Here is an 18,498-nt window from a genome sequence, read left to right as displayed (position 1 = left end):
ATGTACACACAAAAAAAAAAAAAGTTTTGCATCACCTTGGCTCCGAGCGTTCCAGAACCTGTACAGAAAATTGGAATAGAGATCAACATAAACATCATTTCCGCCCTTTTTACTGCTCATGAAAACCACACATTGCATGTTGTACCACCATACGACGAGACCTTCAGCGGTGGTGGTCCAGACTGCTGTACACACCTGTACCTCTAATACCCAGTAGCACGTCCTCTTGCATTGATGTACGCTTATATTCGTCGTGGCACACTGTCCACAAGTTCATCAAGGCACTGTTGGTCCAGATTGTCCCACTCCTCAACGGCGATTCGGCGTAGATCCCTCAAAGTGATTGGTGGGTCACGTCGTCCATAAACAGCCCTTTTCAATCTATCCCAGGCATGTACGATAGGGTTCATGTCTGGAGAACATGCTGTCCACTTTAGTCGAGCGATGTCGTTATCCTGAAGGAAGTCATTCACAAGATGTGCACAATGGAGGCGCGAATTGTCATCCATGAAGACGAATGCCTCGCCAATATGCTGCCGATATGGTTGCACTATCGATTGGAGGATAGCATTCACGTATCGTACACCCATTACGGCGCCTTCCAAGACCACCGGCGGCGTACATCGGCCCCACATAATGCCACCACAAAACAGCAGGGAACCTCCACGTTTCTGCACTCGCTGGACAGTATATCTAAGGCGTTCAGACTGACCGGGTTCCTCCAAACACGTCTCCGACGATTGTCTTGTTGAAGGCATATGCGACACTCAAAAAACAGTTTGTGGATTTTTGAGAAAATTACTATGGAACTATTTATCATGGTGTTTTAGCGTGTGACTGCTTTTCGACCCTCAACTGTGTTCTGAAGCTACGACACGCCTAGCTGGGCTATTCTGGTTTCAGTTTTAGCCCGCTTTAGCTTCCGTAAAACTCCAAGTAGACAATAGACGATGTCGAGCAGCTGCTTCAAAGAGATCTTATACAGTTTACAGAACGTGAATCGGCGACAGGGCTGAGAGTCATTTACTCTACAGATCTGCCGTGAGAGCCTCAAGAGCAACAATTTATTGCTTTTCAACCAGAATTACCATCTTAGGCTCCTATATTGTAGAAAAAGCACTTAACGCTAGCGGTTGTATGATGTAGTCCAACAGCGTAATATAATTAAGCTGTGCAGGTGCTTGATGGAAAGGGATAAAAAAAAATGATAATTAAGTACGAATCTTTCATACATTGATTTGCTGAGCAATATTTCTCCTTTGTACGTCAATGGTTAATGAGGTGTCGAGTATTAAGGCTCTAATTTCGCAGTTTATTCTTGAGTTATGAGCTCATTAATGTCAGTCAGCGTGCGCATTAAGTTCGCCCCGGTGACACATATTGATTATCATTGCTCCCTAATGGTTATTCTTCCAGCATCCGGCCACAGGATGACGGTTAATCGAAGCCTTTAGCGATCAGATATCACCTCCAATGCTGAAGGGAAGCGTGGTTATTTTCTACACAAGACATTCTACATCTTCTAAAGACTAAAGACGAGTAATGCTGTTAACTGCGAGATTTTGCTCTTAAGGTTCTACAATACGATTTGTGCTTGCTACGGCGAACGGTTTTGTTGCTCAGTGCACTGAGCAACTCCTCCGCAAGAAGCAATACCGATTCGGCAATTACGGATCTTATAAAACCGGGCTCGCAAATTTAACGAGATTCCAAAGGAAGAAAGGTGAGCGCAAATTGATGCGATATTTCGCCCGAAAAGCATTCGATGCGATTTCACGCTACTACCAAGTATACAACATATGCAGTTAAGAAATATCATGCCCCATATACGCTTTGACTGAAGCCTTCTTGCTGACAGAACTCGGCCTATCATCCTCGTCACTAGCAGTGCGGAACGTACTTTAAGGAAGTGTTATCACACACTGTGTACGGAGCGTATATCTGAATTAATTCACCTCAAATAAGTTTCGACTGATTTGAGATATTAGTGATCTGTTTTTTCGTAGATAAACTGTCACCAAGGTAAAGCCGTTTCAATCCGAAGGTTTATCTGGGCAATGATGCTGTTTTGTTTCGACTTTTGAACTGACTTTCCCATCCTGTGATAGGAGGATCTAGGTTCTAACTTCAACTCCAAACCATGTAGCTACTCGGCTTTTTTCACACGAACAAACACTGACAGAGATGAAACAAGTGATGGATGATAGATGAAAATTCTATGACTTACCTTGGCTCGAACCTGAAACCTATGGTTCAGTCGTTCGGCACTTGACAACTGAGTCAAGCTGAATGATCCGCAGAGGACAATAAACTAATGAGCAGTTTGTTTTGGTAGCGATCAGAACGAAAATAACGAAGCTGACCTAGTTCATGTCATATTATCATGCACAACTTCTAAGCAAATTCCGTTGAAGAATGACACAAAATTCTCTGCACAGTTGTTCGTTGCGCCTGGCTAATAGGCAACAAATTATACATTTCTGTATTGCTGGTAGCATAACTGAGATGCAATTAAGGCTGAACGACGTCCTGTTTCATCTCATTTCGCGTTCGCAGGTAATGATGTTACGGGCGGCACAACTATCGATTGATCAGACTTGCATCTAGTAGTCATAACAGAACTGTTCATGCTTCTCCACCACTAACAATAGCTTTCATTGAAAATTATTAACTTTTGTAACACTATCGTTAAATGCGGAAAATGCCCAACAATTTTTTTGCCCCATCTTCATACGCGCAAATGTGAGTGGGTTTCGGTTCAGTGGGAGGAAGACATGAAAGTATAAGCCTTATGAAACTAAAAAAAAAAAAAGTAATTTTACTGTGAAATAAAACAAAAATGAATAAAATAAAGGTAGTTTTTATCGAAAGTGCACATATTTACACAACAGAGCTACTGGATAACATAAAATATGCTTCCATTTTGCAACTGTGTGTGTTGTAACACGCTTAAATCCTTCTTGACAAGCTGTCCACAAGATAGTCCAGGAATTACTGCTCGCGTCTGTTCCACTTTCCGTCCTGAGATGTTCCAGTGGGAGAGGACGTTTCATGTGACGGTGAACTACATGTCCCAGCTTGCCCTACGCAAATAACTCTGGTCATTCCATTCGACTGATGGGCAGCGTGGTGTGCTCGTGTGTTATCGTGTTGGAAGACGAACTCACCGCCGAACTGTTGACTGTAGGACTGGCCAATAGGTTGTGGGATCCTGTCTCAATGATGCACAGCCTGCAATTGCTGCCTGTAACGATTACAGGCGTCCGACATCCGTACGTGATACCGGCCCAATACGATACTATGTGATTAAAAATATCTGACACGTTAATACGGCGTGTGTCGACTCTTGGCCTTCATCACGGCTTGAACTCTGTTGTGGGCACTTTGAATGAGATGCCTGAATGTCTTTGCAGGAATGGCGGCCATTCTTTCTGAAGAGCTGGAACCAGAGAATGTAGTGATGTTGGACACTGAGGTCTGGAGTGAAGTCGACGTTGTATCTCATCCCAGAGTTATTCCACTGGGTTCATGTCGGGACTCTGAATAGGCCAGTCCATTTCAGGAATGTTCTTCTCCATGAAACATTTCCCCAGAGATGCTGCTTTGAGGGAGCATTGTCATGTTCAGACAATCAATCATCGTCTGCGTACTGTTCCTGTACTGTACGTAATATACATTGCTGTAAAGTGAGTTCATATCCTTCCACATTTAGCTTTTGCTTAGGCGCAACAAGGGGACGACACCCTAGCCACGAAAGCGACTCCCATAGCGTAACGCCTCCTCCTCCTCACTTCGCTGTTGGACTACACATGATGGCAAGTAATATAATAGCAGGGATAATAATACCGGGAACTAAATTAACGACCCATAAATGATGTAGGCCACTCAGTTGCGATTTGGTTGGCATAACGTTTATTCAGAAAGTCAACTAAAAGCGAAAGTTATATTACACAGGGTGTAAACGGTATAAGGCGCCAAAATTATACAGATGGTACATCTCGATGCGCTTGACAAAAAAGTCTAATGACATTTTCTTGTATCATGTACTTTATTTTTGTATTATTAAAACCTAATGTTCGTAGGATAGATAATATACGCATTTCTGTTTACGTAGTCAACCGACAGTACACGGCGTACCGAGATTATTGCCTACAATGACGGGGCGGGCAGAGAAAGGCAACGAGCCGACCAGAGGATTGAAATCATTAGACGTGTACAATGACGTGTTGTGATAATCAGGTGGTACCGAAAAAAGGAATGTAAACGGTTTTCGGGTTGTCAAGAATGTGTAATTCGCTTTACGTGAATTGAATACAACCAGTCTGTTTCTCAACAAGTCGATAACGAAGGTCGTAGTAGTAATGACAAGATAATATCAAACATAATGTATTTCCATTAGTACAAATTCAATCAATCACCAAGTAGATAGTTGTGCATTAATTACAATCAACTGTGTCACCTTTTGACGGCAATGCCATAACGAACACTAAATTTACATTATTTTCCTTCTGTACAACAACATCGTAAAGAAAAGAAAACCCATTACTTCGTTTCCTCGTACACCAATACTACAATAAATGTTCGAAATGACCACCATTCGCTTCTACACGTGCTTCATTACGGCGAACCCAGTTTCGTCGCACTCGTTCACACACATGCACATTGGCCTTTATGGTATTGGCAGCATCTAAAATCTTCTGCGTCAATTCGTCCATATTATTTACTGGCTCAGCATAAACAAGTTTCTTCATATGGCACCAAAAGCAAAAATCCAGTGGATTTAAATCAGGGCTGCGTGCTGGTCGTCGACGTGGACCCGAACGTCCTGGAAATCGACTATCCAAAAATCTGCGTACTCTGTGACCAATGTGTGGTGGAGCACCGTCGTCGAGGAACCACATGTTATGTATGACGTATGCCTAACGGAATGTCTCCTAACAACGTTGGTAATAATGTTTCCTCTAGAAACGTTCAGTAATAGCTACCAGTCAAACGTTCAGGTAAAACATAGGGCCCAATAATGTAATTATCGAGCATACCCGCCCACACATTTACGGAAAATCGTCGCTGAAAATGTGTTGCCACTACGTGGCGAGGATTGTGTACACGCCACGTGTGCATGTTATGGAAATTAGTTATTCCGTCGCGAGTGAAACACGCTTCATCTGTGACGAGTATTTTGTTGACAAAATCATGCTGCGCACTGTGTAACAAAAACCACTCTGAGAATTCACGTCGTGGAGGGAAATCTTGTTCTTCCAATGCTTCTACGCGTTGAATGTGGTAAGGCCGCAGACGCTCCTCTTGCAAAGTGCGATGAACGACAGTGTGTGATATACTCACGTGGCGGACGATGCTTCTAGTACTCTGAGAAGGATCCTCCTGGATGCGGTCCAGAATTCTTTCCTCAGCTTCCAATGTACGATCGGCGCGTTGTGGGCCTCTGCCTTCTGCGCGGGGCAGTAAAGAGGCAGTATCTCTCAATCTAAGGAAATTAAATACGTACTCGTCAGTTGTATTCTGTCATGATGTAACAAAAACGGAAAGCATATCAGAACAGAAGATACGTTTCGCATACGGACGAAAATTTACAAAGGTGCGGGTAACTACTGTACTTTATTAAGATGTAAATGCATAATAATCGCATACAAGTAGAGAATTACAATGACACAAACCTTTGGTGCACAGCAGCAAATGTCTTTCGTGCAGGAAGTCGTCTTTGCGGGAAGCGTTCTCGATAAATTCGTACAGCTGCCCTCGCAACACCTTTTGCCTCGCCATAAATTAAATGCATATCGCATAGTTCAGCTATAGTAAATCTCCTTTCCATCCTAACAGTTAACAGAGTTGCAATAACAGCCGGCCGGTGTGGCCGAGCGGTTCTAGGCGCTTCAGTCTGGAACCGCGCGACCGCTACGGTCGCAGGTTCTAATCCTGCCTCTGGCATGGATGTGTGTGATGTCCTTAGGTTAGTTAGGTTTAAGTAGTTCTAAGTTCTAGGGGACTGATGACCTACGATGTTAAGTCCCATAGTGCTCAGAGCCATTTGAACTATTTTTGCAATAACATCTGCACAGGTTACTCTCCTACTGTCGTCTACATCTACATCTATACTCCGCGAGCCACCTTACGGTGTGTGGCGGAGGGTACTCATTGCACCACTATCTGATCCCCCCTTCCCTGTTCCATTCACGAATTGTGCGTGGGAAGAACGACTGCTTGTAAGTCTCCGTATTTGCTCTAATTTCTCGGATCTTTTCGTTGTGATCATTACGCGAGATATATGTGGGCGGTAGTAATATGTTGCCCATCTCTTCCCGGAATGTGCTCTCTCGTAATTTCGATAATAAACCTCTCCGTATTGCGTAACGCCTTTCTTGAAGTGTCCGCCACTGGAGCTTGTTCAGCATCTCCGTAACGCTCTCGCGCTGACTAAATGTCCCCATGACGAATCGCGCTGCTTTTCGCTGGATCATGTCTATCTCTTCTATTAATCCAACCTGGTAAGGGTCCCATACTGATGAGCAATACTCAAGAATCGGACGAACAAGCGTTTTGTAAGCTACTTCTTTCGTCGATGAGTCACATTTTCTTAGAATTCTTCCTATGAATCTCAACCTGGCGCCTTCTTTTCTCACTATTTGTTTTATGTGATCATTCCACTTCAGATCGCTCCGGATAGTAACTCCTAAGTATTTTACGGTCGTTACCGCTTCCAATGATTTACCACCTATGGCATAATCGTACTGGAATGGATTTCTGCCCCTGTGTATGCGCATTATGTTACATTTATCTACGTTTAGGGAAAGCTGCCAGCTGTCGCACCATTCATTAATCCTCTGCAGGTCTTCCTGGAGTACGTACGAGTCTTCTGATGTTGCTACTTTCTTGTAGACAACCGTGTCATCTGCAAATAGCCTCACGGAGCTACCGATGTTGTCAACTAAGTCATTTATGTATATTGTAAACAATAAAGGTCCTATCACGCTTCCTTGCGGTACTCCCGAAATTACCTCTACATCTGCAGATTTTGAACCGTTAAGAATGACATGTTGTGTTCTTTCTTCTAGGAAATCCTGAATCCAATCACAAACCTGGTCCGATATTCCGTAAGCTCGTATTTTTTTCACTAAACGTAAGTGCGGAACCGTATCAAATGCCTTCCTGAAGTCCAGGAATACGGCATCAATCTGCTCGCCAGTGTCTACGGCACTGTGAATTTCTTGGACAAATAGGGCGAGCTGAGTTTCACATGATCTCTGTTTGCGGAATCCATGTTGGTTATGATGAAGGAGATTTGTATTATCTAAGAACGTCATAATACGAGAACATAAAACATGTTCCATTATTCTACAACAGATTGACGTAAGCGAAATAGGCCTATAATTATTCGCATCTGATTTATGACCCTTCTTGAAAATGGGAACGACCTGCGCTTTCTTCCAGTCGCTAGGTACTTTACGTTCTTCCAGAGATCTACGATAAATTGCTGATAGAAAGGGGGCAAGTTCTTTAGCATAATCACTGTAGAATCTTACGGGTATCTCGTCTGGTCCGGATGCTTTTCCGCTACTAAGTGATAGCAGTTGTTTTTCAATTCCGATATCGTTTATTTCAATATTTTCCATTTTGGCGTCCGTGCGACGGCTGAAGTCAGGGACCGTGTTACGATTTTCCGCAGTGAAACAGTTTCGGAACACTGAATTCAGTATTTCTGCCTTTCTTCGGTCGTCCTCTGTTTCGGTGCCATCGTGGTCAACGAGTGACTGAATAGGGGATTTAGATCCGCTTACCGATTTTACATATGACCAAAACTTTTTAGGGTTCTTGTTTAGATTGTTTGCCAATGTTTTATGTTCGAATTCGTTGAATGCTTCTCTCATTGCTCTCTTTACGCTCTTTTTCGCTTCGTTCAGCTTTTCCTTATCAGCTATGATTCGACTACTCTTAAACCTATGATGAAGCTTTCTTTGTTTCCGTAGTACCTTTCGTACATGATTGTTATACCACGGTGGATCTTTCCCCTCGCTTTGGACCTTAGTCGGTACGAACTTATCTAAGGCGTACTGGACGATGTTTCTGAATTTTTTCCATTTTTGTTCCACATCCTCTTCCTCAGAAATGAACGTTTGATGGTGGTCACTCAGATATTCTGCGATTTGTGCCCTATCACTCTTGTTAAGCAAATATATTTTCCTTCCTTTCTTGGCATTTCTTATTACACTTGTAGTCATTGTTGCAACCACTGACTTGTGATCACTGATACCCTCTTCTACATTCACGGAGTCGAAAAGTTCCGGTCTATTTGTTGCTATGAGGTCTAAAACGTTAGCTTCACGAGTTGGTTCTCTAACTATCTGCTCGAAGTAATTCTCGGACAAGGCAGTCAGGATAATGTCACAAGAGTCTCTGTCCCTGGCTCCAGTTCTGATTGTGTGACTATCCCATTCTATACCTGGTAGATTGAAGTCTCCCCCTATTACAATAGTATGATCACGAAACTTCTTCACGACGTTCTGCAGGTTCTCTCTGAGGCGCTCAACTACTACGGTTGCTGATGCAGGTGGTCTATAGAAGCATCCGACTATCATATCTGACCCACCTTTGATACTTAACTTAACCCAGATTATTTCACATTCGCATTCGCTAATAACTTCACTGGATATTATTGAATTCTTTACTGCTATAAATACTCCTCCACCATTGGCGTTTATCCTATCCTTGCGGTATATATTCCATTCTGTGTCTAGGATTTCGTTACTGTTCACTTCCGGTTTTAACCAACTTTCCGTTCCTAATACTATATGCGCACTATTTCCTTCAATAAGCGATACTAATTCAGGAACCTTGCCCTGGATACTCCTGCAGTTTACCAATATTACGTTAACTTTTCCTGTTTTTGGTCTCTGAGGACGGACGTTCTTTATCAACGATGATGATGTTCTCTCTGGTAAGCCGTCAGGTATTTTATCGTTTCGCCCAAGGGGGGGGGGGGGGGGTCCCTCTAACCTAAAAAACCCCCGTGTGCACGCCACACGTACTCTGCTACCCTAGTAGCTGCTTCCGGTGTGTAGTGCACGCCTGACCTGTCTAGGGGGGCCCTACAGTTCTCCACCCAATAACGGAGGTCGATGAATTTGCAACCATTATAGTCGCAGAGTCGTCTGAGCCTCTGGTTTAGACCCTCCACACGGCTCCAAACCAGAGGACCGCGATCGACTCTGGGCACTATGCTGCAGATATTAAGCTCAGCTTGCACTCCGCGTGCGATGCTGGTTGTCTTCACCATATCAGCCAGCCGCCGGAAGGAACCAAGGATGGCCTCAGAACCCAAGCGGCAGGCGTCATTCGTTCCGACATGTGCTACTATCTGCAGCCGGTCACACCCAGTGCGTTCAATAGCTGCCGGAAGGGCCTCCTCCACATTACGGACGAGACCCCCCGGCAAGCACACCGAGTGCACACTGGCATTCTTCCCCGACCTACCCGCTATTTTCCTGAGGGGCTCCATAACCCGCCTAACGTTGGAGCTCCCTATAACTAATAGGCCCGCCCTCTGTGACTGTCGGGACCTTGCCGGAGAATCGGCCACTGGCCCAACAGGCGAGGCATCCTGTGGTGGCTCGGAAACGATGTCATCACCACTAGGAGGCAGCCCGTACCTGTTGGAAAGGGGTAAGGCAGCTGCCACGCGGCCAGATCCCACCTTCGCCTTTCGGCCAGGCACGCGCGAGCCCACCACTGTCCGCCATTCACCCTGGAGTGATGGCTGACCGGTAAGATGCTCACTGCCGGAAGACGCAGCGACATCAGGGGTTCCATGTGATTCCAAGGCCACCGAAGTAGGCATAGGTCTCACCACAGTTGCCCCAACGCCACTACGAGCCGACGCCTGCGCCTCGAGCTCGATGAGCCTAACAGACAAAGCCTCCACCTGCCCCCGAAGAGTGGCCAATTCTCCTTGCGTCCGCTCACAACAACCACAGTCCCTACACATGACTATGTTTACCCTACTCTATACGGTGACAAATTCCCAAGATAATCTTCTGATGAGCTACTCTGATAATCAAGAAACACTCACTGAAATACGAGATGCGAAAACTACGCTAGGTTTTCCCAGAAAAACTATTTAAAAGCTAAGCGCAGCAATAAGTACAAAATAAATTTCTCTCCTAACGATCAAGAACTGTTAGTTTCTATGCAGAGCAGATAAACACAAATAGAATCCCTTCCTTAGTGGAAGGTCGTAAACAAAATGCAAAATAAACGCTTTATACAAACAGTACTCGCTGCTGCTGGTGCTCTCGCTCTGGCTGTCACAAGACAACTGCTGATTCAAGTCGTCGCTCGGTGTATTAAAGTGACGCAGCCATTCAGGCCGCAGTTGGCTATGTGTTTACGATTTACGCTCGCGATGACAATACGCGCAGCGGGCAATAACAGGAACCGACGTGTAAGGCCAAGTATCTACTTTTCCAAAACCATTATCCTGAGACGAACTGTTTTTTTTCTGGGACAACCGTAGGAAATACGCAAACATGTCACTATACTTTTTTGTCAAGCATTGCGAGATGTGCCATGTGTATAATTTTGGCGCCTTATACCGTTTACACCCTGTATATATTTAAGTATATAGTTCTGGCAATACCAGCCATGACCTCCTTCTTTGCGGATGCACACATATTACCCGAATTCTTGCGGGACTTGGTAAGAATGTCTTCCACGAGTAATGAGTACGTTGGGCTGAGACACTACGAATGTAGTCATAAGTAACCGGTCATGAACTGTGACAATCGAACGGTCGATGTAAGCCTTCCCATATTGACACGGAATTTTGTATATACTAGTCTTCCTAAGCCCCAAATCACCTTTCACAGAGCCGAGTAGTGCCATAATCGTGGGAGGTGGACGGAACACACTCTTAACGTTAAAACTCCTTACAATTCTTCCAGTCTTAAACGATATGCCCCCAGCATTAGGAATAAAGGCCACGGATCTATGCTTCTCTTCATGCACCTCCGGTGATGGTTCAAACTCTATAGTCCACGAATTTGTTGCTCGGGGTATCCATTTTCCTTAAAAACAGCCATCAAATGCGCAAGTTCTTGGGTTAAACTCTCCGCGTCGTAAATGGTATATGCTCTGCGTACCAGGGCCCTAAGGACGCCAGTGCATTGGTATGGTGGATGATAACTCTTAGTATGCAGGTACGGATCAGTGTGCGTTATTTATGTCTGTTATACTACTATCCCAAGTGGTGAAATCTGTACCACTCAATCTGTGTTATACAGGGTGTTACAAAACTTTCAGGAAACATTCATCACACACAAATAAAGAAAAGATGTTATGTGGACATGTGTCCGGAAACGCTTAATTTCCATGTTAGAGCTCATTTTAGTTTCGTCAGTATGTACTGTACTTCCTCGATTCACTGCCAGTTGGCCCAATTGAAGGAAGGTAATGTTGACTTCGGTGCTTGTGTTGACATGCGACTCATTGCTCTACAGTACTAGCATCAAGCACATCAGTACGTAGCATCAACAGGTTAGTGTTCATCACGAACGTGGTTTTGCAGTCAGTGCAATGTTTACAAATGCGGAGTTGGCAGATGCCCATTTGATGTATGGATTAGCACGGGGCAATAGCCGTGGCGCGGTACGTTTGTATCGAGACAGATTTCCAGAACGAAGGTGTCCCGACAGGAAGACGTTCGAAGCAATTGATCGGCGTCTTAGGGAGCACGGAACATTCCAGCCTATGACTCGCGACTGGGGAAGACCTAGAACGACGAGGACACCTGCAATGGACGAGGCAATTCTTCGTGCAGTTGACGATAACCCTAATGTCAGCATCAGAGAAGTTGCTGCTGTACAAGGTAACGTTGACCACGTCACTGTATGGAGAGTGCTACGGGAGAACCAGTTGTTTCCGCACCATGTACAGCGTGTGGAGGCACTATCAGCAGCTGATTGGCCTCCACGGGTACACTTCTGCGAATGGTTCATCCAAAAATGTGCCAATCCACATTTCAGTGCAAATGTTCTCTTTACGGACGAGGCTTCATTTCAACGTGATCAAATTGTAAATTTTCACAATCAACATTTGTGGGCTGACGAGAATACGCACGCAGTTGTGAACGTTTGGGCAGGCATTGTTTGTGATGTCTCGATTGGGCCCCATGTTCTTCCACCTACGCTCAATGGAGCACGTTATCATGATTTCATACGGGATACTCTACCTGTGCTGCTAGAACATGTGCCTTTCCAAGTACGACACAACTTGTGGTTCATGCACGATGGAGCTCCTGCACATTTCAGTCGAAGTGTTCGTACGCTTCTCAACAACAGATTCGGTGACCGATGGATTGGTAGAGGCGGACCAATTCCATGGCCTCCACGCTCTCCTGACCTCAACCCTCTTGACTTTTATTTATGGGGGCATTTGAAACTCTTGTCTACGCAACCCCGGTACCAAATGTAGAGACTCTTCGTGCTCGTATTGTGGACGGCTGTGATACAATACGCCATTCTCCAGGGCTGCATCAGCGCATCAGGGATTCCATGCGACGGAGGGTGGATGCATGTATCCTCGCTAACGGAGGACATTTTGAACATTTCCTGTAACAAAGTGTTTGAAGTCACGCTGGTACGTTCTGTTGCTGTGTGTTTCCATTCCATGATTAATGTCATTTGAAGAGAAGTAATAAAATGAGCTCTAACATGGAAAGTAAGCGTTTCCGGACACATGTCCACTATAACATATTTTCTTTCTTTGTGTGTGAGGAATGTTTCCTGAAAGTTTGGCCGTACCTTTTTGTAACACCCTGTATATGCACTGTGTTTCATTTCGTCCTTCTTTGCCGGTGACTATTGCCGTCGAAAGAAGTCTCAACTCCTCAGCAACTGTCAAGCAGTGTAATATGTCGTTGTAGCAGAGCTGTTAAACTGTACCGCCGCTGTGTATGTCCGCAGGCTGCGAGTGCAACGGTTTCTCTCGGCGGTGCTTCTTCGACGCGGCGCTGGAGCGCGCCACGGGCAGGGCGGCGCACTGCCTCGACTGCCAGGGCGACCGCGAGGGTCCCGCCTGCGAGCGCTGCCGGCACGGCTTCTGGGCCCCGGGAGCGCGCGCCGCCTGCAGGCCGTGCCGCTGCCACCCGCTAGGTGAGTCTGTCCGTGCCAGAGTGGACCTCGTACTGCGACCGATCCACAGCGGACGTCAACAGAACAGAACGGAAGCTGACGTCCCAGTGGAATGACGGTCAGTCCACACTAGGCGGAACGTCTGCTCCACGTCAGTTCACTTAGCACGCTGCCGAAAGATCAAAGTACTGTTATGGGATACCATCTGTGATACAAAAAGTGGGAACATAAATTGAGGTGACAAGACTCATCGCACATCTCCCAACATCGTGTCGGACCACCTCCTGCCTGGTTTGGAGCAGCATCTCGACGTCACATGGACTAAATAAGTCATTGAAAGGCCCATGCAGAAATATTCAGCCATGCTGCCTCTGTAGTCGTCCAGAATTGCGAAAGTACATCGTTTCCGTTCGTTTCCAGGAGATAGTTTATATGCTCGCGCACTAGTCGCAAGAAATAACTGGAAGTACACATTTCTACAGTTTTCTTTTATAATTTGCTGTGTTCCGTGTAAATGTGTATCAACGTGTCAAACCAGCTAAATGAGTAATGACGATTTGTTGAGGAAAAAATGCATTAACTCCGACGCAGGTGCCAAGAAACCGCATATTAAAATTAGAAGTTTAGTATAAAAAATGGAGGAATTACAAAAATATGCAAAATTTTTAAAGTTAACTGTAATCGTGTATTTGGAGTTTGCAGGCTTCGACGGCGAGGTTATCAGCTCTAGCTGCAATCATTCTTGGCGAAGTATGATCTTGTGGGAAATTTTTCTGTATTCTAGAGGCAATCTATCAAGCAAGATGAATGAAGGAAACTAATTATTGCTTGAAAATATTGGGCCTCGGTGATGAATTTGAATTATCACCACATGAATAGAATGGAAATTAAGATATATTGTCCGTGAAAAGTGGTTTGTGCCCCTTCTACAACCACAGTATCGTATTTTATTTACATCTTTCCTTAAAAATTTGTTAAATATCGAGCTTACTTTCATGGTAGTTTTAGTGTACCTTCAAATATCGAGCTTACTTTCATGGTAGTTTTAGTGTACCTTCAAAAAAATTGAAAAAAAAATTATGGAACCTATCTCCTGACTCTGTCACATCTGCAGTCTTAGATTCTAATTTATCTCCTGAAACAACAGTTGAAATGTTGAGTGCATTGAATCGTAAGACATAATCATCAGACGAAGTAATAAAAGGGTTCCAGTAGCAATCAAAACCTAGATATTATCGGTAGTTGAATTGAATCATTTATTTCAAATAAAACAAGACACTTTTTACCAGATTTAACCTGAGTGATGAACTCCTTACGAAGAACCCTTTGCAGTGGCATTAAAATGAAGGTTTCGTCAACAATCTACACCTAGTAAATAAACTGAAAATTGTAAACGTTCCTACTAAGAGTTGTCGTGCTCTTGGAGAACTACAGTACATAAAAAACGATAAACGGAAGGAGAATATGGTTCAGGATGTATCAGAATGTTGTAATAAGTTTTCAGTGAATAAAAAGAAACTTCATCAAAGAATCAGGATTTTATCATCATATTTAATAACAAATTTGTGCATAAGTATTACACATTGTTTTACTGAAGTTAACACAGCTATATTAATAATTAAATTAATGAAATTACTGGTTAATCAATTTCTTCTGTGCAGTAATATACATTACAAAAATGGAAGTGAAATTTTTAAGTGATTTTTCGCTTTTATTCCAAATATAAGAATCTAAGGCACCGCTTTCCCTTTGTTAATGAGCACCAATTACATCTCGTTTTTCGTGTGATGAAACCAGATATGGGGTAGCACAAAGAAGAAATCACACTAGTAAAATAAGAGGCACCCTACTATGAAATCAATCGTCCTAATCAAACTGAAGACTGGCGCCCGCGCTAGACCGCTCTTGTCCAAGGTTGTTAGACTGGATGCGTGGAAACATATTTTTGTACGATACGCATCCTGTCGAATATAAAAACGTTTGGGAAAGAACAGTAACGAGGGAGGACACAGGTGCAAGTCTGTGTCAAACAATTATTAATTTATTCCATATATTTATATACAGTGTGGTCAGAAACTGTCTGGAAAGCTTGTAAGGGTGTTGCAGGGTAGTTTTTGCTGAGAAATAATTGTTAAGAAAAAAATTTGATTCGTTGCGCTGTTTCCGATTTAATTAGCACTAACCTTAGCCAACGTTGTGTGCACAAATTAAAACAGTTGCATGCGTTTAAAATGCAGTAATGTACAAACATCTGCGGCTCCTGAATTCCCACTTGTTCATTACCAGTTAAAACGGCCTTTTTCGAAAGTGATAAATTTAAGCTAGGTGGGCAAAAGCTAAGTTTGTTCGGTTTGAGGCAACCAAACGAACACGTTTGGCGCCACTGTCGCTGGAAGGTTGCTTGAATTTGCGCTCGCAGCGACCTGATTGGCTAACCTACTTTTCAAACTATTTCTGACCACCCCGTGGCAAATGCAAACTATTATAAACTGTACTACCACGCTAATATAGGTGTATAAAATACAGTTCAACTGACGTAATAAAATGCTTGCACGAACTATCCAACAATTCTGTAGCATTATTATTCCTATGCTGTACATAATAATTATAAAATATTGTTCTCGAGCAAGGGCGCCCATACGATCTACATCTGCATGGATACACCGAAAATCACACTTAAGTGCCTGGCAGAGGGTTCATCGAATCATCTTCACAATAATTCTCTATTATTCCAATCCCGAACAGGGCGCGGAAAAAAACCAACACCTTTACCTTTACGTGCGAATTCTGATTTCCCTTATTTTATTATTATGATCATTTCTCCCTCTGTAGGTCGGCGTCAACAAAATATTTTCGCATTCGGGGGAGAATCCTGCTTCGGGCATGGATGTGTAGGTTAGTTAGTTTTAAGCAGTTCTAGGGGACTGATGACCTCAGATGTTAAGTCTCATAGTGCTCAGAGCCACTTGAACCATTTTTTTGAGTTTATGGCCTTTAGATGTGACTGATAAATCGTCTAACCGAAGTTTAACGGACTCCTTTTAGCACTCATGTGGGTGACCTCACACTTTTCATTATTTAGGGTCAGTTGGCAATTTTAGCATCATACCAATATCTGCAATTTGTTTTGATCTTCTGATGGCTTCACTAGACGATAAACGATATCACCATCTATAAACAACCTAATTCGGCTGCTCAGATCGTCTCCTAAATCATTTATGTAGATAAGGAACAATAGAGGGCCCATAACACTGCTTTTGGGAACGCCAGAAATCACTTCTGTTGTACGATAGTTTGTAAAGGTGGCGGGGAGGGGGGAGGCTAGACCTATTATTTTTTATTTATTTATCTATTTTCCGTGGACATATCAAAATGGATGGATGTTGTCAGTTGCGTACATTCATATATTTATACAGTTTGTTGTTACATGTAGTTAAACATATAAGTTATTTACAATCATTTTTGCACCTTATCAAAATATTGTGAAACAAAAGCTATTTACAATCATTTTGTACTAAGGAATTCACTTATAGTGTAAAAGCAGTGTTCCTGCAAAAACAATTTAAGATTTTTCCTAAAGTGGTACATGTTATCTGCTTCTTTTATTTTCTGCAGCGGTTTATTATACAGTTTTACACCGTCATACAAGAAGCTATTTTGAGTCTTATGTTTATTCTTCCTGTTTAGGTGAAGACAGTGACTTGTTCTTGTACTATAGTTATGAAAACTGCTATTTGTGCTATAATTTTCTATATTTTTCTTGATGTACACTATGGTTTGGAGTATAAATTCACAAGGAACAATTAGAATTTCTAACATTTTGAAAAGTTCTCTGCAGTGGGCCCGCTTACTGCTTTTTGTTATAATTCTTACTGCTCTCTTTTGCAATTTAAGTGCTGTTTGTAAATTCTGGGCATAAGTGATTACTGAATGAACATAACTAAAGTATACAGTTCTCAAACATTCACTACTGCTTGCGGATATAAGGACTCTAAGTGCATAAAATGTTGTTGATATCTTTCTCGAGAGTTTCATAGCATGTTCATTCCACTTCATTAGGCTGTCAATGTACAACCCTAATAATTTTGTTGTAGGTACATCATCTATGCAGATGTTATCTAGTTTTAAATTTAAGGGACTCTGTTTTCTGTTCATTCTAAAGCATATTGTATTTGTTTCCTTTACGATGAGAGTTACTTTGTTTTCCTGAGACCATTTGTGAACATCCCTCAGCACTTCAGTAGAATTTTCCAACATTTGTTCTGGTGTCTTACTGGTGATTACTATGTTGCTGTCATCCGCAAACAATATCTTCTCTCCATGGCTAATATGTTGCGGGAAATCATTTATATACACCAGAAATAATACAGGGCCTAGTACGCTTCCTTGATGGACCCCAATATTGATATATTGTGGATCAGATATATGTTTCTCAATGTACTTTGATCCACTGGAGACATGTATGATCTCTACTGACTGTACTCTGTTTGTACAGAGACCATTTGAGAACCACTCCCCTTTCTCCTAGTGCCTCAAATTTATGCGACAACTTCTGGTGGTCAACTGTATCAAATGCCTTAGACAGGTCTAGGAAAAGGCCAGTTACATAGGTGTTCTCATCTAGTGCTCCTAAAACTGTTTTTGTAAATTGTGCTATTGCAGATTCTGTACCTCTACCAGGCCTGAAACCATGCTGGTCTTTGCAGAGGAGGTTGAATTTACTTAGATAGCTCAAAAGCCTGTTTTTCATTCTTGTTTCTATCTCTTTGGAAAAGCGTGACAATAGGGCTATTGGTCTGTAGTTGTCAATGTCTTCTACGTCACCTTTCTTGTGAGTTGGTAAAATTTTGGCATGCTTCAGTCAGTCAGGGAAGCAACCAGTTTTGAAGGATTCATTTATGATTTCTGTTAGTGGAGCTTTGATACAGTTTATGCATTTTTTCAGCACACACATTGGGATTTCATCTAAACCTGCCGAGTTTTTGTTCTTTAATTGCTTTACAACATTGCATACTTCCTCCTCAGGAGTTGGATGCCATTGAGTTTGCTATATGCTTCTGTATTGGTTGATTAGCACCTTTTGGAAAAATTTTCTGTAAGTTCGTTGCAATGCTGCTAAAGTAGGTATTCACATAATTTGCTAATTCTTTCGGGTTACTTTCTAAGTTTTCCTTGTTCCTGATTTGTGTGTTTGTACCTCTCTGCTTCACGGATCCTGTTTCTTGTTTCACTACAGCCCATGTAGCTTTACTTTTCTTATTGGCTAAATTTATGAACCTATCGTTGGCTGATTTTTTTGCAGTGTTGAGTACCTTCCTGTAGATCCTTTTGTAGCAGTGCAAAAAAATTGAATCACTAT

General features: G+C 42.9%; 1 protein-coding gene across 6 annotated transcripts in view; it reads left to right on the top strand.

Moving 5' to 3' along the window:
• The window catches only part of LOC126260180 (laminin subunit gamma-1-like), a 389,608-nt gene that overhangs the window by 160,686 nt on the left and 210,424 nt on the right, over window positions 1–18,498 (top strand). For all 6 annotated transcript variants that reach the window (XM_049957448.1, XM_049957449.1, XM_049957447.1 and 3 more), the window contains exon 3: window positions 12,972–13,160. In XM_049957448.1, the coding sequence (XP_049813405.1) occupies window positions 12,972–13,160 (189 nt within the window). The remainder of the gene's footprint in view (window positions 1–12,971; window positions 13,161–18,498) is intronic.

This window comes from Schistocerca nitens, chromosome 5 (assembly GCF_023898315.1).
Source record: "Schistocerca nitens isolate TAMUIC-IGC-003100 chromosome 5, iqSchNite1.1, whole genome shotgun sequence".
Taxonomy (NCBI): domain Eukaryota; kingdom Metazoa; phylum Arthropoda; class Insecta; order Orthoptera; family Acrididae; genus Schistocerca; species Schistocerca nitens.
Note: the sequence above shows the minus strand (reverse complement) of the source record. Positions and strands in the feature narration are given on the sequence as shown.